The sequence below is a fragment of the Lactuca sativa genome, chromosome 9 (genome assembly GCF_002870075.4).
Source record: "Lactuca sativa cultivar Salinas chromosome 9, Lsat_Salinas_v11, whole genome shotgun sequence".
NCBI classification, from domain to species: domain Eukaryota; kingdom Viridiplantae; phylum Streptophyta; class Magnoliopsida; order Asterales; family Asteraceae; genus Lactuca; species Lactuca sativa.
This window is the reverse complement of record NC_056631.2, coordinates 2,547,459-2,565,325: the sequence shown is the minus strand read 5'-3', so window position 1 is coordinate 2,565,325 and position 17,867 is coordinate 2,547,459. Positions and strand designations below refer to the sequence as shown.

The window sequence follows — 17,867 nt, the reverse complement described above, 5'->3', positions numbered from 1 at the left end:
TTGATGCTTCTTATGTTATATAATACAACATAAACTAATTGTATTAAAACTAAGAAAAAAAAATGCTTTTGCCCCATTCCAATTTCATATATGGTTGATATACACCTTACCACCCTTCACTATGAGCCTACTTACAAGACGATGCTAAAGCCCCAGTGATCACTGACATTTCCCAATCATCATTATTGTCAATCTTCCTCCCACCACAATATGTTTGGTCAGTGAAAAATGAAGCTTGATTTAGCACTTGTCATGCAAACTGTTGTGGATCATCACCATTGTAAGTTTGTTGCCGTGATTGAATAAATTTTCATTGAGAATATGAGATATGATTAAGTAACCATACATTGGGATGGTAAACGATCCCAATGACTTAAGGGTAACAAAGTCTTTGTACCACTAGCTTTTCTGCATGGAAAAGTTAGAGTACTTTCTATGATAGATAACAATTTTATGTTTAACCCTAGCTACCCACTTTCCATATTTTGGAATCTTTGGAATCTGTCCGTTACATATGTATTTTCTTCAACATCACCATCAAGTGTTACATCGTCAATAAAGATTTTCTGGTATCATCTCTTGTACAACATATATTAAATATGGCAAAAATCTTTGGTGTAAACAAGAGAGGTATTCTAGGAAAATTTTAATATGAGAATCTAATCAAGCTGAGTGAAAAATAAATGCTTCCACAAAACCAAATCATATGTGACAACCACATTGTACATAAGTATTTCCCGGAAAAATGGTCGACGATGGCAACAACAACCCGATTCCTATGTCAGTACGGTTAATAAATAGACCACAACAATTGTTCATGACGTACGACCTCATGATAATATCTTGGTGAAGCTTGTGATCGATCATCCTGTGGGACATCTCCGAGACCTCTGTCATCCAAATCCTGAGAACGAAACCCTAATTGCCTTCTGAGTGTTTTGTGCTTGGAAGTGACATTTGAGAGTGTTCAAATTTTGTCTAGTTTTTAGAACATCTTGAATCTTGTCAATCGGAGTTACGAGTCATTAGATATGACCAAAACACTTTAGATAAGTCAACCTATCCATTAACATCATTTTTGCGTCTTTTTCAGTTCTGTGCTCCTCCTTTTGCATCCCAACTCTGATTTTAACTGTAATTGAACATAAAACATATTAAGTATCATATATTTTAAAATATAACACTTTTACTAAAATATATTATGATAACGGCTTAAAATACATAATTAAATAAGGCTATATCAAAATACATTATAGGATGAGAGTATTATATCATATGTTTATCCAAAGTTAAATATTGTATGTAGTTAGTTTATAAAATTATGCTATGTTTTATGTTTTGATTGTTTTTTTACTCTTCTATTTTTGGAATTCACATATGCCTTTATTATCATATTTGCCAAGTGTAGTTTTAAAATAAAGTATTTACTCTTTATAAACTTTCTAATATCATATTTGCCCAAATTTGTGTTTTCAATAGTCTTTAATGTTTAATATTTTTAAAATCATTATAATTTAAAAGAGGACTTAACCATATTGTCCTTACCTTTTAAATCATTGGCATCTTTTGAATCTATATCACAAACACATCACCAACCAATCTTCTTTTTATCAATACGTACAACTTACTATAATTTGTAAACAATTCAGATTATGAAGAGAATATGAGATTTTTGGTGGGTTTCTGCTCGGTTTGATTTTCAATCTTCAACTTACTGCCATGATGCCATATATAACAAGTTAATATTACTTTCTGCATCTTTCTTCATGAATCTTGTCACATGGTACTATAATTACCACTTTTAAATGAAATGACGAAAAAGACATTCCTCAAATAGTTGTTTGATTGATTCGGACTTTGGACACCATAAGAGAAGAACTTACCGAAACCTAGAATCCATGCAATCAATAACGGTTAACGGTAGCTGGTAAAATAGCGGTCCAAAATAGCGGCGATAGTGATCGATATTTGACCGCTATTTGACTGATATTTGACAAATATCGGTGGGATAGCGTTTATAGCTAAATTTTTTATTAAGTCACTTCATTTATTATTAAAATGTAGATATATAGTGGGGGTTTTATGAGATTGATAAACATTTGCTTCAAACATTTTTTAATTTACTATATGTTTTACTTAATGACCATGTATTCATCCAATAAAACACAAGGTTACAAAGGCCCTACATAACATAAAAATACCGATCCCACCGATATCCCACCGCGATAACCCATATATCGAATATCGGTCCTTGACCGATATTTGATTTTGAACCGCTATAACTGTATAGCCTAGAATAGAGTCTAACAAAAAAATGTAAGCTTGATTGCACTCTAAAAATAAATGAGAGTTTTCAAATAAACTTAAATCATCAACACCGGTAGAATCAAATTCCGAAAAATAATAACCACGATGATCCACAAATGGGTTGGTAGAGAGATTGAAAATCTTAGGAAACAAAAAGACGTTATGCAAAGAAGAATCGAGTTTTGCAGAGATAAATATGCCATCAAAATAGTCTCGAGATTAAATCGTATTAGTATATGCTCGAAAGATGTTTAAAGAATGTCCTTTTATGGTTCCCTACAAAGATTCTTAAAAAAGCTTCCATTAACCTCATTCATCGGTATAAAATTAAGACAAATGAGAATGAAATCCGGGAGAGAATCTAAAGTAACTCGTTACTAGTTTACAAAACAATTAAAAAAAGGGAGAACATTATAAAAGAGCTTTGAAGGGTTTCATTTTAGAACCATGTATTAATATACTTCCAAATTCCTTTCCATCTATGTCATAAGAGTTTACTTGTGTTGATTCAACTTAAGGATACAATTGTTTGAAACTCGGGTGAAAAATTTTCAATCTATATACACCGAACTAGGGATGAGAATTTGGTCCGAAAACCCGAACTGAACCGAATCAAATTAGGCTCGAATAAGCAATTTGATTCGGGGTTTCGTGTATTTATATTATGCTTATTCGGTTCTCGGGTTATTAGGTTTGGGTTACCCAAATAAGAGCTTATTCGGTTCTAAATACCTAACCTGAATAAACATTCCTCTTCCCCTTTCTCTAATTAACAAAAATCAAAATCATGATTCACATTTTTGTCCTCCTTGTTCATAACAGAAAAAACCCCTACACTTGTTCTCGTCGTTTCAAAATCGACCAAGCTTCTCATCTATTTCCAAAATCAAAATCACTTTTGTCGATCCTTCCTCTTGTTTCAAACTTTCAAAAATCGACAATTCATATTGCCTCTAAGGATTCACGAATTCCTACTTTGTCTAGTTATGAAAAATTAGACTCAAAATCAAGAAATTAAAGTAAGAAATTAATTCTCATTATGTTAATCTATTATGTAAATGTTATTCTTTCAATGTGTTATTGTGTTATGTTAGTCTTTGAACGTTTTATGTGGATGTATAAAAGTACATTATTACTCTATTATTCGGGTTATTTGGGTTATATAATCTTAATTTGGTTTATTCAGTTTTTTCAGTTATATTAGGTCTCTAATCATCTTGTACATTTTATTCGTGTTATTCGGGGAATAACTGAACCAAACCGATTATTACCCGAATCAAACTGAACCCATATTGGTTAATCGGTTCGGTTTTCGGTTCATGCAATTATCCTTATTCGGTTTTCAGGTTATTTGGGTTCGGGTCGGTTTGGTTCGACTCCGACCCGAATAACATCCCTACACCGAACCAACACATCACTTGTACATGGAAAACTACATAATAATTGATTCATTAATGCAATTTACTCTTTTTTGTTTGTCAATATGTTCTAAGCGGTAAGTAATAATTAAGGTCCTTCATCTATCCACTAATGACCAATGACCAATGGCAAAGCGAAACGTTTTTTCTACACCTTTAAATTGTCATTTATTTACTATTTTGTGTTCCAAGATCAAGGACTATCTATAAGTCCATCAATGCATATATTTTAGGCATAGGTAACATGAGCAAAGAAAACACACACCGTCAACATTAAAATCTAATAAAAGTAAGGATTTGAGATATTTTAAAAGTTTATAAAAAATCTACTATAACAAATGAAGGTTTTTTTTGCCACATGTCCTCTTCTCATTCATTTGGACACATGATATTTTCTAGAATTTTTAAAATTTCTATTTTACACTTGTCATTTTATTGTATTTTTTATTTTATTAAATTAAAATTCCAAATTTAATGTGTAAGGTAATATATATGTAAAATATTTATTAGAAAAAGTTTATATATGTAATGTATTCAATACATTAAAGTCTCACTAATTTTAATAATTCAAATTTTTCTCATTTTTCTTATAAATTCAAACTTTTCAAATTATTAAAATTATATATATATATATATATATATATATATATATATATTTAATTAAACCCATGTAATACATAGGTTTTACACCTAGTAAATATGATATTAAAAAACTAGAGGTTGTATAAATATGTTATTTTAAGGTTTAAGAAAAATATATATAATTTTTTTTTTAATTTTATTTTTGGTTTCTAACTTCATTATATTTCAGTAGTTCAGTATTGCAAGTTGTTTCGAGGAGAAATATATAAGGAAAGATCGAATGCATCACACAGACAAACCCTATGGGGCATGGGCTATGGCATCCAAATCCAAAACCCAGAACAGAAGATTAAAACATCGTCTCGTTTCCATTCTTAAAACAGCTAAATAGATTTTCTTCCCATCCCTCTTGGCCCTTACCTTCCTCTCTCTCTTCGTGTCGCCCCTCTTTCTGTATGCAGAATAGATAGATACGTTCTCTATCCCTAAAGCAGTTTTAAGAAAAAAAAAAAAACAACAACGTCAAATAGCATGAACCTAGCTGGTCAAAGCAACAGCTCTTCGATCATGAAACGGGCCAAGAACATCACACTCTCTTAGAAACCCCTACCCCTGCCCATCAATTTTCCTCAAGGTAAATACACGGGATCTTTCTATACATCTCTCACTGGAATCTTGAACTTGCTGATGTTTCCCCTTTTGTCCAAATGCTTTTTGAAAGAATGACAGACAAGATCTTTGGATTTATACTATGTTACAACTTGGATTAATTTTAGGAAACCCTGAAAAACTCGTCTCGGGTGCCTCGCTTCAAGTTCTTTCCATCTATTCTTCAATCAGATCTTCCATTTTCTGTATAATTATTGTTTGGTATAAACTTAAACCCTTAATATCTGTTGGTAAGCCGCCGAATGTTTACGCCCAAATTCAAATTCTTGGATCAACAAGTCTTCCTATTAGATATATTTCAGGTTATTTTTTCGTTGCAAAGTTGACATGAATTCGATGATAATCGATCCTATATGGATTTTCAATCCTAAATATATTTTTAGAATCAGAAATGAAGTAGTTATTCGGGTTTGATTTTGGCCATTTTCCAGTGGTAGGCAATGGCATTAACTAATTGGTGTAAGTAGTAAGGTTTAACTTATTGAACAATCTTTTAATACTACATTTGAGGGTTGAATTCAACATTACCAGTGTTTAAGTAATAGTGTTGTGTTAGAAGTGAAATATGATTTTTAGGCAATATCTGAAACATTTAAAGGTGTGGTGATGTACTTGTAGGTATACATGGAGTTGGGACATCATGCATCTTTTGAGAAGGGTTCAAGCACAAGTACAAGTATGCAGGGTGTGGGGTTTTTAGATAGGCTGCATGCAAAGCCTCAACATGAAGCTGCAAGTGAGATGGGTAGTCGTGGTGTTGTGGCAGATATAGATGTTGACTCGAGAGAAATATATTTTTTAATCATGCATTTTTTATCTGCGGGGCCATGCCAAAGGACTTTTACACAGCTGTGCAATGAACTTATGGAGTATCAGCTTTTGCCTAAGAGATACCATGCCTTTTATTCAAGGACTGGTGAAGTTACAGGAGATGAAACTGATGATGGCATTTCTTTCCCTTTAAGCTATCAAGGTGCTGCCCAAAGGTATTTCTTAATTCTTATGCGTCATTTTTCTTTGAGGTAAATGCAAGTGAATCATTCTGTAATTCTAAAGAACAAGCATACAAGTTTCTCTTTGTTATGTCATGTGAATCATTCTGTAAAGTTGTACGTAAAGTATTATAATTAGTTAATCAAGTCAAGGTCTTGATAAGTTAATTTATTATGCGATTTTAATGAATAATTCCATTCCATTAATGACCAACGGCTTCCTCATATGGGAAGTGAGTTGATTTTAGAGTTAGGGCCGGGGGAAGGAATATGAATGAAGTACATTCCTATTCCTTCTGGCGACTCAAAATTTCCCTTTTTCCCGTGTAGTAATTTTTTTTTTTTTTTTTAAAAATCTTTATAACTTACTCGGATTGCAGAGTTTAAATTTATACCATTAAAGAATAGGTGCTTGAATTAACCTGTTAATGTTGGTTGGACTTATGGGAATGAATGTATTAGGTATTCTCATATCGAAAAAGATCACTTGGTGAAGCTGCTGAAGCAACTAATAATGAATGTGGCTCCATCAAGGGGTATATATGGAAGAACGGCTCCTACTGCTGCTGATGTTCCTACTCTGCTTGGAATCGGGCCTTTTTCACTTCTTGGAGTTGGAGGTACGTCATTGTCATTGTCATTCATTCCTTTAAGTTGTATGTATGAATGTGATTGTATTTCTGGGAGATTAAGATTATGTTGTGTACTACTATTAAAATGAAGTGGATGCTGCAAATAAGAAGACATTGGGAGTGCCAGCATATCTGCGTTGGCCCCACATGCAGGCTGACCAGGTGCGTGGGATTGGGCTGCGGGAAATTGGAGGCGGTTTTCCAAAACACCACCGCGCTCCATCCATCAGGTTGGCATGTTATGCCATTGCCAAACCATCAACCATGGTGCAAAAGATGCAAAACATTAAGAAGTTAAGAGGACACAGAGATGCTGTCTACTGCGGTATATATATATTGTATATATTATGTATTACATGATCTTCTTTTAACCTCTATGCCGTCTGTTTTCATTTCAGCAATATTTGATCGCTCTGGGAGATACGTGATCACGGGATCAGATGACCGTTTGGTCAAAATTTGGTCAATGGAAACTGCGTTTTGCCTTGCCAGTTGTCGAGGGCATGAGGTACATATGTCACTCAGATTTGTTGATCATCAGCCTGTTTTGTTTTAATTTCAACGATTACCTTAAACACTTGCAGGGTGACATTACTGACCTGGCAGTAAATTTAAACAATAGTTTGGTGGCGTCTGCATCAAATGACTACAATATTCGTGTTGTAAGTATATGATCTGGTTGGTTTGATACTTGATATTGGTGAAGTAAGTTTTGTGTGTGTTATTATTGCAGTGGCGCTTGCCAGATGGGATGCCTATTTCTGTTTTGCGGGGGCATGTAGGTGCTGTTACTGCCATTGCCTTTAGTCCAAGGCATAGCTCTGTTTTCCAGCTTTTATCGTAAGTCTCTCTTAAAATTGTTTTTGTGTTTATATGAATTAGAATATAATATATTTGAGATATTGCAGGTCATCTGATGATGGTAGCTGTAGGATATGGGATGCAAGGTACTCCCAGTGCCGGCCACGTATTTATGTCCCTAAGCGGACTGATGCTGTTGCTGGTCAGTCGATCAAATCAATACTTTGATTTAGTTCCTAAACAAGGTTTTTTTTTTTTTTTTAAATCATTCGATTTTTTTTTTTTTTTAGGGAGTAACAACAACGGTGGTGCTTCCTCAGCTAATGGGCCTTCATCAAGTAGCAGCGTTCCACAAAACAACCAAATACTTTGTTGTGCTTACAATGCAAATGGAACTGTGTTTGTCACGGGTAGCTCTGATACATTTGCAAGGGTACCATACACATACACATACATACATACTCGTGATGCGCAAAATGTAGATAGGACTTCTCTCTAAGAGGGCAGGGCTTGCTTGATTGGTTGCAGGTTTGGAGTGCTTGTAAACCACCGAATACCAACACAGATGATTCACAACCAACACATGAAATTGATGTATTGGCTGGTCATGAGAATGATGTGAATTATGTACAATTCAGGTTAGTTGGTACCTACCCATTGTCTGTGACTACAAACATCCATCCATCCATCTCTTCTGTTTTGCATTGCAGCGGTTGTGCTGTGGCTTCAAGGTCTTTGACTTCAGACACCTCAGCCTCAACAGAGGAGAAAGTACCAAAATTCAAAACTTCCTGGTCAGTTACTTCAGTTGTTAATCACATCACATCAAGTGCCTTTTTACTTCCTTCAAATCATAATTCCGCTTGCTCAAAGATGATGATATGATATGGTTTTTGCAGGTTTAGCCATGACAACATTGTTACCTGTTCCCGTGATGGCAGTGCAATTATTTGGATTCCAAGATCACGCAGATCTCATGTAAGTTTTGAGATGAGTTAAGTTGTTGTTCTGAATATATATATATGTATATGTATACATATTAATTGAGTTGTTGTTGGCTGCAGGGAAAAGCTGGACGGTGGACACGGGCGTATCATCTGAAAGTGCCGCCTCCACCAATGCCACCTCAGCCACGACGTGGAGGTCCACGTCAGAGATTCCTTCCAACTCCTCGTGGAGTTAATATGATTGTATGGAGTCTGGATAATCGTTTTGTGCTTGCTGCCATTATGGGTAATCCACATTCATCCTTTCAAAATATTATACCTGCCTATTTTACTAGTTACTAGTATGCTTTATTTCTAGATTCTGATGCTTCATAGTTTGAATCAATTGTTGTTAAAACTCTATGCATCTTTAATCATCCTTTGAACTACCTAGTACGCTGCCTACTGTTGTTGACCTGTTTAGTGATTAAAATTTAGATAATTGATGTGCATACACAATTTTAGAACCGCTTGACTAAAGTACATCTTATACAACTGTAAATGATATTGTCATTCTACCTCTAACCTATACAAGAAGTTTCCACATGTTAGGATGAGGATAAATTAGTTACTTTTAAAAATGGTCAATGATTGGAGAAGATTTAAGTTAATAGCATTTCTGTTGACAAAATTGATGAAAAGTTGATGTGGCAAAGCAAAAAAGCTATGATTGTAAGTGTTACACGACAAGGTGTAAGTGCCCACAAATCCTCTTATAGTCCAAACATATCCACTCTTAGGTCATGCCTGACTCCATAACCCCCCATGAGTCACGTATTTAACCACATATAAATAATTTATCTTTCAAAATATCACTCATTACCAAGTTTTACTACTTTAAATATTACTCTGGATGGATATGCTATTCGTAAATTCCACATATAATAAACCAAATTACGACTTCCAAAACACATTTTTGGCATGCACCCCAGTCACTCAGATGATCTACAACTCACCTTATGCTTCAGATGACAATCTTGACCTTTTCCCCTTCCACAATCAATGGTTTACTTTACCAACACATATCAACATCCCAAAAGTGACATTCATCACTAACCACATAAATCAACTAATATAATACTCCTTTAAAACCCTAACACACATTAGAGATTACCAATATTATTAACTTAAATCGCCATATTACTCCTCTATCAAAAACCCTTCAACACTCCTAAATCAAAACACAAACATATTTCTACCCTCAATAGCATCAATGAACCCGCATATGGGAAATGCTACTCAATGCTCCCACGATGATCATGAAATCACCTCTTTCTTTTATTAGTTTGGTTTTAGCTCTGTTCATAGGACATATAAAAGCACCCTTGTATTGTTGCAACAGAGTTGCCAAGATCAGTAGTTTCTGTTATCAAGTCACATTAGTGTAGAGGTGATCTATTTCTGGTGCACTTTCGAAACATATTAGGATATATATCATTGCATCTGAGTGATTCATACAATGATAAACATGAAGTCACATGACTGAGATAATTTCACACACACACACACACTTTCTTTTTCTTTGAGCAATGGTGGGACATAGGAGGCTGTTGAGGAACAAGGATGATGTTGCTTTGCAGATTCTTGAGCTCCATGTCAAGACTAGAACCTAAATCCATTTTGTGTATGTTCAAATTGGTTTGGAATATTGATTCATTTTTTGTTCAGATTGCAGGATTTGTGTCTGGAATGCTAGTGATGGCCGTTTGGTACATTCCTTGACTGGTCATAGTGAATCTGTAAGTTGTGCACTGCACTAAAATTTCAGCTGTTTTCACAAAGCGCTTAAAATTAAAATTCAGAAATGCTACCATTGATACACAAACAAAAAAGGCCAACTCTAGCGTTCTTTTTTTGAGCAATGTGTTTGTCACCACACCAACACCAACACCAACACCATAGTTTTCATCTGCCTCTTGAATTGATGAGGTCTAAATCTATTCTTTCAGTGAGGAGTAGATTAGGTGAAGTGAATATTTTGATTGCCTTTGATGTTCTTGTCTTGTTTGCCAAAGAATTGCTGTTGGGTCTTTTGTTTTTATGCAAGCTTATGTTGTTTGTATATATAATTCTGAGCTTGTTGAGTTTAATGCAGACATATGTTTTGGATGTTCATCCTTTTAATCCCCGTATTGCAATGAGTTCTGGGTATGATGGGAAGACGATAATATGGGATGTAAGTTTAAGTTGCTGTTTTTTTTTTTTTTCTGTCTCTTTTTTTTGTGATTTTGACAGACATGTGCTGCTGCTTTTCCTGATATAATTGTGTAGATATGGGAAGGCATACCTATCCGCATATATGACATTGGGCGTTTTAAGCTGGTTGATGGAAAATTCTCCCCGTAAGTCATCATCTATTATTATCTATTGTTAATGTCATTTATTCCCCCTCTGCATTCTGTTGTAATACATACTACATTACAGGGATGGGACTTCAATTGTGCTTTCAGATGACGTCGGCCAAATTTGCTTGCTAAGTACTGGACAAGGAGAGTCACAGAAGGATTCCAAATATGATCAGGTAACCTGGCCCTGGTGACTGATTTATATGTATTTTGTTTCTTAATTTTCACCATGACTTGTTTCCATCGACAGTTCTTCCTTGGTGATTATCGGCCTCTTGCAAGGGACGCTCATGGAAATGCCATTGATCAGGAGACACAGCTTCCTCCCTACAGAAGAAACATTCAGGATGCTCTTTGCGACTCCAGTATGCCCTATATATAGATTTCTACTGATTTCTTTCCAAACAAAGTAAAAATAAAAATATATTTATGTTTATGTTTATGTTTATGTTGGAAGGCATGCTTCCATATCCAGAACCTTATCAGAGCAATTACCAGAGACGGCGGTTAGGTGCACTGAATTTGGAGTGGCGGCCACCATCATTAAAGTTTGCTATTGGGACAGATATCGGTTTGGGTGGTCAAGAATATCAAATATTGCCTTTGGCTGACTTGGATGTGGTGGCTGAGCCGCTGCCTGAGTTTCTAGACGCCATGTTCTGGGAACCTGAAAATGATGTGATTGTTGATAGCACGGATTCAGAGTACAATGTTACGGATGAATGCTCCAGTGAAGATGGGCGTGATGGAAACACCTCAACCGATGATGAAGCAGATACCAGTCCAAGTGGAGGTGGAGGAGGAGGAGGAAGTCACATGGATCATCATGATGATTCCCGTCGAAGATCAAAAAGAAAGAAACCCAAAGATGTAACTTTAATAACTACTACTATTGTTTTCTTCCAATCCAACATACTGTAATATAAATACATACTAATTGTTACCTTTTCAGTTGGAATGGATGACTTGTTTGGGAAGGGAAAGGCGTGGTGTTAGAAAGAGGAACTCTAACGAGCAGCAGCATGAAGGGAGAAGCAAACGAACAAAGAAAACAAAAAACAAGTCAAAGAAAAAAGAGCAAGTCACCACCCCATCAAGACCTCAACGAGCTGCTGCCAGGAATGGTAAGAAGTTGTCATCACAGAGCAGTGAGGACGATGAAGATGAAGATGATGATGATGTGTCGGAAGATGATTCCTCAGAAAGCGAGACATTTATGGAGGAACCGTTGCCATTGCCATTGATTAGCCAATCAGTTCCACCACCAGCACCAGAATCGAGAAAGAAACTGGTGCTCAAGTTTTCACTTTCAAAGAAGCCACAAGCTTCTGAAAATACCAATACTTTGAGACTTGGTGAAGAAGAAGAAGAAGAAGAAAGCTCAAGACCAATCATAATTAGTGAGCCTGAGCCTGAGCCTGAGGCTGAGGTGGATCCATCAACATCAACAAATGGGTTGGATGGACGCAGGCCTACTAAAATAAGAATTAAACCAATGATAAAGGTTGGTGGAATGAAAACAGAAGCAGATGATAATGAAGTAGGTCAAAAGAGAAACACAATCAAGTTTAAGTTGAATCAACATAATAGTGGTGGTCGGCAGATTATTAGTTCAAATGCCAATGATTCATCTGAGCCTGAGGGCAGAACAAGATCACTCAAGTTTAAAGCAATTTGCCGTGAAACAGATGAGAAGAAGCCGAATCTGATCCCTTTCAGCAGCAGCAAGTCCGATGGAAAAACCAATTGGCTCTTATTGTCGGCTCAAGAAGAGGGGTGTCGCTACATCCCTCAGCTGGGTGATGAAGTTGTATACGTCAGACAGGTAATGTAAATGTAATGGGATTTTTTTTTTCAGATGATTGATTGATTGATTGTTTTTCAGGGTCATCAAGAGTACTGTATACGACATTCATCATCGGAACGTGGTCCATGGATGTTATACAAGGGAAACAGTATAAGAGACGTGGAGATTTGTTGGGTTGATGATGTTGTGTACGCGACTCTTGCAGGGTCTGGAGAGAGCTGTTGTAAAATAAAGCTTAGATTTACGGATCCTTCATCTGGGGTGTTTGGTAAAACCTTTACGTTGACTCTCCCAGAGTTGGTTGACTTCCCTGATTTCTTGGTGGAGAGAAGCCGTTATGATGCTTCCGTAGAAAGGAAGTGGAGTGTCGGGGATAAATGCTTTGTATGGTGGAGAAATACAGAGGGAGGTGGAAGTTGGTGGGATGGTGAAGTTGTTTCGGAGGGTGATAAGAGTGCTGAGTTTCCGGGGAGTCCATGGGAAAGATTTGTTGTCAAGTATGCAGACGAAGCTGATGATGCTGAGATTAATCGCCATAGCTCATGGGAGCTTCATCCTCATAAAGATACCCAATGGGAACAACCACCCCAACCCGCCCTTCACCCTCACATCAGGAGCACCATGCTCTCTTTGCTTTCTAAGCTACACCACTCAGCTTCAGCTAGGAGGGGTAATCAGGTACCTACCTGCCTGCTTAATCTTGTTTCTTTTCAACCCCCACCAAGCCAATCAATATCTGATACATGCCGTTTCATTGCAGGATCAGTTTGGGATCATCAAGTTAAAACACAACTCACAGAGAATAGACTTTATAAATAGGTTTCCCTTCCTGCATAACATGATTTATTTATTTGCTCCTCAAATCTAAAATATTGATAAACCTCAACTTTTTGATTTTAGGTTTCCGGTTCCATTGACTCTGGAGATCATTGAGCTCAGGGTAAACAACTATTACTATAGAAGCTTTGAAGCCATGAAGCATGACATCACAGTGATGCTATCGAATGTGCGTGCCTATTTTTCAAACAATGCAGAAATGTCCGCAAAGATGGCACGCCTGTCAGACTGGTTTGAAAGAAAATTGTCAAAGTTGTACAACGCAACACAGGATCTTTTATAACTTAAGGGGAGAAAATACATTTATATATATAATATGTAACTAGGTCATAGATATAGCTACACATCCATTTTAGGGGATGGATGACACAGAGTCTTTCAAGCATCTTTTCTTTTCTTGAAAACAAACCGAGGAGAGGAGTACTTGGTTTGTACCAACATTAATCCAACTTCATTTTCTTCAATCAGTAAGCATCTTGTGCTGATTTAGCTTAGTAAAGGAGTGGTTTGGAATTTGGATGCATGAAAATCAATTCTTCCAGTTTGTTTGCTTCTTTGCCTTGTGCATACATACACTGTTGTGTTGTTAATCCAATGATGGGGATGTAAACGTCCGTTATATCAGCCTTGTTGCTTCACCTTGCAGCCAAAACAGATAATCGTTCTTTTTCATATATATATATATATATATATATATATATATATATATATATATATATATATATATATATATATATATATATATATATATCATATGAATCAATTCATAAATTAAGCTAACAAATTTTTATATCCTTTTTTTTTCCCATATCATGTAGAAGGCAAAAAATAAGAATAGAAGAAACTGCAGAACATGACTGATTGCCAATTAATTATTATATATATTTTCAATTTAATAATTAATAAAATATCGACTTTTATTGTTATGTTTAAAGTTGAATTTTTTTGTTGCAAATAATGCTAATTTGGCACATTCAGAAACGGAGTTAAACATAGGTGGAATAAAACTCCACATATTTTTAGTAGACAGATGAGATCAGGGTCGTTCCAAACATATTTTGGGCCTAGGGCGACAGAATAAAATGGGTCCTTAAAAAACACAAATGTCATCAAGTTTTTTTATAATAAATCAATAATTAAAAGAAAATATTTGTACTATTTTCTAAATATAATAATTTCCACAAAAAATTTGGGCCCTTTATAAGATGGGCCCTGGACGGTCGCCCCTATCGCCCACCCTCTGGGACGGGCCTGGATGAAATGAAAACAAAATCCTTTCATTCCCAATATTTTTCTACAAGATATGGTTAGACATATGTAATAACCGGTGTTTGTCTCATAACTACTACCAATACCTACCTACAAGGCTACACGAATCAAGAATTAAGTGAAAATGGTTGTGTGCATACTTTAATTTGCAGACTAGCCGATTTCCCCATTTTGATTCTTCTAATACACCTTGCAGTTGCAGGACGAGTTTTGTTTGGTTCACCAAGTAATTCCAACAAAACAATCTTGAGAGTTTATTTCCAAACTGGTTTCAAAGAGAATTGCCAAAACTAAGCTGCATTTATTTCGCTGCACAATAGAGGATCATTTTCTTCTGTCAAGTCAAGTATTCTTTCTTTTCCGTGTTAAAACTTAAACCCAAACAATTAAGTACCGAATTTAAATCATTTTCTTCTGTGGAGTTCTTGAATCGCTTTTAATATCTTCTGCTCGGTTATTGGTTTGGATATATTAATGTTAATTCCCGCTTCAATAAACTTGTTTAGTTCTTGGCCCTCTGCATGTGCTGTTAATCCAATGATTGGGATGTGCACACCATATTCTTTCTCCTTAACTCGTATCAGTCTTGTTGCTTCACAACCATCCATCTCCGGCATCTACAAGTTATATATATATATATATATATATATATATATATATATATATATATATATATATATATATATATATATATATATATATATATATATCCAAATTTTTTTAGAGAAAAAAATTGTGGAAAATTCCATACCTGACAATCCATAAAGATATATTCATACGGCAGAATATGTGAAGCTCCGAGATTTGTTTGATGACTTAGCCCTTTGGAGACCATGGTGAAAGCTTCTTTCCCGTTTCTGCACATCTCAAAACTCACGCCAAGCTTCAAAAGGATCTTCTTGGCTATCATCTGCTGCAGAGAATCATCTTCTGCCACCAACACTTTTTTCCCTCTCAAAGGGCTGCTGCTATTTTCAGTTTCTTCTTCTTGTTTTGTGATTTGGTGATGATTTGCATGTGGTGGTGCCCCAAATTCTGGAAGAAGATGTATCAACGAGTGTAGACGTGAGCCATGGAGCGGCATGGGTATGATGATGTCAGAGGGGGGAAGCTTCTTCTGGTCGAGGCCTTGGAGTTGAATGCACTTAGAACCTAACCAGACGATTCTAGAACAGGCATTCTTGGAGTCTTTTCTGAATTCAGCAACTGCTTTGCATAGCTCATTGAAGTCAACCCGCGTTGTATCGATCACAAGCAATATGAAATTTGGTACACGACGACCAGCTGTTTGATTATTATTTTTATTCCTTTGTGGGGTCGGCGACACATCAGTCCCATCCAATGCGCTTAAAGGAACTCCAACTCCATTTGATGTTGGTATGGGTGTGGGCCAGTTGAGATACCCAAAACTTAAACTTAAATCAGACGATGATCTGTTCTGCTCCTCTTCTTGTCGTCTAATCTTCCGGAGACTTTCTGATAGTTGTCCTATGTTTTTCACTGCTAAAACTTTAATTCCTTGCGCTGCTATAAATTTTTGTGCCATCTTTCGCCTTTCATCACTGCTAATGAAGAGAACAACTATAGAAGAAGAAGAAGGAGGAGAGCTTTTCACAGTCTTGTCGTCTTCACTGAGATCAGATACACAAACCTTGAACACAACATTGAACCTGAAGCATGTGCCCTTTTCGCCCACTACCTTGTCAACTATGCTTATCTCTCCGCCCATCAATCGTACCTGAAATTAATTGTTCAATATGATCAGATATTTTTGTTTACTTGAGAATGAGAATGTTAAATGTTCATTAATGTTACCAGAGACTGGACGATTCCAAGGCCTAAGCCAGTTCCTTCAATTGCAGGACTCGTTTCTTTGACCTGCACATAGTTTTCAAAGATAGACGCTTGTTTCTCTTTGGGAATACCTTTTCCAGTATCGTCGACTTCAAATACGAATTCCATGGAATTAGGATCGTGTTCATGGAATTCATCTATACGCGCTTCGGTTCTGAAAAGTAAGCAGCAGCATCCTCCTGTAGATTCTTCATCATGTGTATACTGTAATCCACGCTTCCTGGCCCAAGCACGGACAGACACATTACCCTCTGAGGTAAATTTGATAGCATTGCTGAGTAAGTTGGACAATATCTGTTTAAGCCTGCCTTCATCCCCTTTGACATGATGAGAATATTTGGTCAACGAAGCATCCAAAATCACATCCACTCCTTTTTTCAGACCAACAGGATAGAACAACTCAACCACACCCTCAACTACTTTTGTCAAGTCGAACTCTTTTTCTTCTAGCTCCATCTTCCCAGCTTCTATTTTACTTGTATCAAGAATAGAGTTGAGTATACCTGATGAGATTGTATGATTGATTAGATTAATCCACATAACATAAACATACATTCTTATGAGTTACTATATACGAAATGGTTGAGAGCTTACCATAAAGATCTCCTGAACATATCTGCACAAGTTTCAAGTTTTTAGCTAATTCTGATCGTTGATCGACCTCGTTGATGGACATCTCTAACAATCCAGCAATGCCTGCTAATGAAGCACGGATATCATGGCTGGCAGTAACAAATGCAACATTCTGATTCATGCTCTTTCTTTCTGCTTCTTGTGTTGCTCCCTTCTGTTTTATAAGAGCAGCTCTTAGGCACATCTCTTTTTTTGCTGCTCTCACTGTTAACACCACGAAACTGAAGATGGAGATGGCCACAGTCACAAACAGCAGTGAAAGAAGCAACAAACCAAATACTATATTCTTATGCATCCTGCTTTCTGCTCCACCAATACCATCATATGGTAATGCCAATACATATACCTGAAAAATTCCATAATTCATGTCAAGAAGAGATCACATGCATATAAAAAAAAAAAAAAAAAAAAGGTTGAGGAGCATTTTTTATACCAACTCCATTTCATCAAGGGAGGAAGAGTAGTACAAGATATATTTTGTTCCTGAAATCGTTAAAACATGTGATTCCGGACCATGATTCCCATTCCATAGCTGAAAAGATATTGTCTTATTCCCATCCAGTTCATGTAGAACGACATAATTACCATCTTTTGTAGCCATGTACAAACCTCCACCAGAAGGTTTTATGCCATTCATTAACGATTTGAGGTGAAAGCCAAGTGAGACGACTCCATTTTTATCCACACCAACACCAGCTGTATTCAAGACAAGCAAATCATTGACATCATTCAGTG

General features: G+C 36.1%; 2 protein-coding genes across 2 annotated transcripts; one reads left to right on the top strand and one right to left on the bottom strand.

Moving 5' to 3' along the window:
* Positions 1-4,585: 4,585 nt before the first annotated feature.
* On the top strand, positions 4,586-13,930 carry LOC111902059 (uncharacterized). The gene is made up of 23 exons (XM_023897932.3): positions 4,586-4,941; positions 5,595-5,962; positions 6,431-6,588; positions 6,692-6,925; positions 6,999-7,108; positions 7,185-7,262; positions 7,334-7,440; positions 7,509-7,603; positions 7,692-7,834; positions 7,930-8,039; positions 8,112-8,195; positions 8,301-8,379; positions 8,466-8,634; positions 10,056-10,126; positions 10,483-10,563; positions 10,659-10,729; positions 10,812-10,908; positions 10,983-11,097; positions 11,190-11,602; positions 11,685-12,557; positions 12,618-13,217; positions 13,300-13,358; positions 13,440-13,930. The coding sequence occupies exons 2-23, from the start codon at positions 5,601-5,603 to the stop codon at positions 13,657-13,659; spliced, it is 4,329 nt and encodes a 1,442-aa protein (XP_023753700.1). The 5' UTR covers positions 4,586-4,941; positions 5,595-5,600; the 3' UTR covers positions 13,660-13,930.
* Positions 13,931-14,512: 582 nt separating this feature from the next.
* On the bottom strand, positions 14,513-17,316 carry LOC111902061 (histidine kinase CKI1). The gene is made up of 4 exons (XM_023897933.2): positions 17,094-17,316; positions 16,461-17,002; positions 15,397-16,383; positions 14,513-15,262 (listed from the first exon to the last, which is right to left on the bottom strand). The coding sequence occupies exons 1-4, from the start codon at positions 17,314-17,316 to the stop codon at positions 15,050-15,052; spliced, it is 1,965 nt and encodes a 654-aa protein (XP_023753701.2). The 3' UTR covers positions 14,513-15,049.
* Positions 17,317-17,867: the final 551 nt, after the last annotated feature.

Excerpts from the sequence above, each read along its gene's own strand:
- LOC111902061 (XM_023897933.2), bottom strand. The coding sequence starts at position 17,316 with ATGTGCCTAAGAGCTGCTCTTATAAAACAGAAGGGAGCAACACAAGAA. Across the intron at positions 16,384-16,460 it reads TTGGAATCGTCCAGTCTCTG|GTACGATTGATGGGCGGAGA; the intron begins GTAACATTAATG and ends AATTAATTTCAG. Across the intron at positions 15,263-15,396 it reads ATATCTTTATGGATTGTCAG|ATGCCGGAGATGGATGGTTG; the intron begins GTATGGAATTTT and ends TATAACTTGTAG.
- LOC111902059 (XM_023897932.3), top strand. The coding sequence starts at position 5,601 with ATGGAGTTGGGACATCATGCATCTTTTGAGAAGGGTTCAAGCACAAGT. Across the intron at positions 6,926-6,998 it reads CAGAGATGCTGTCTACTGCG|CAATATTTGATCGCTCTGGG; the intron begins GTATATATATAT and ends TTTTCATTTCAG. Across the intron at positions 7,604-7,691 it reads GCGGACTGATGCTGTTGCTG|GGAGTAACAACAACGGTGGT; the intron begins GTCAGTCGATCA and ends TTTTTTTTTTAG.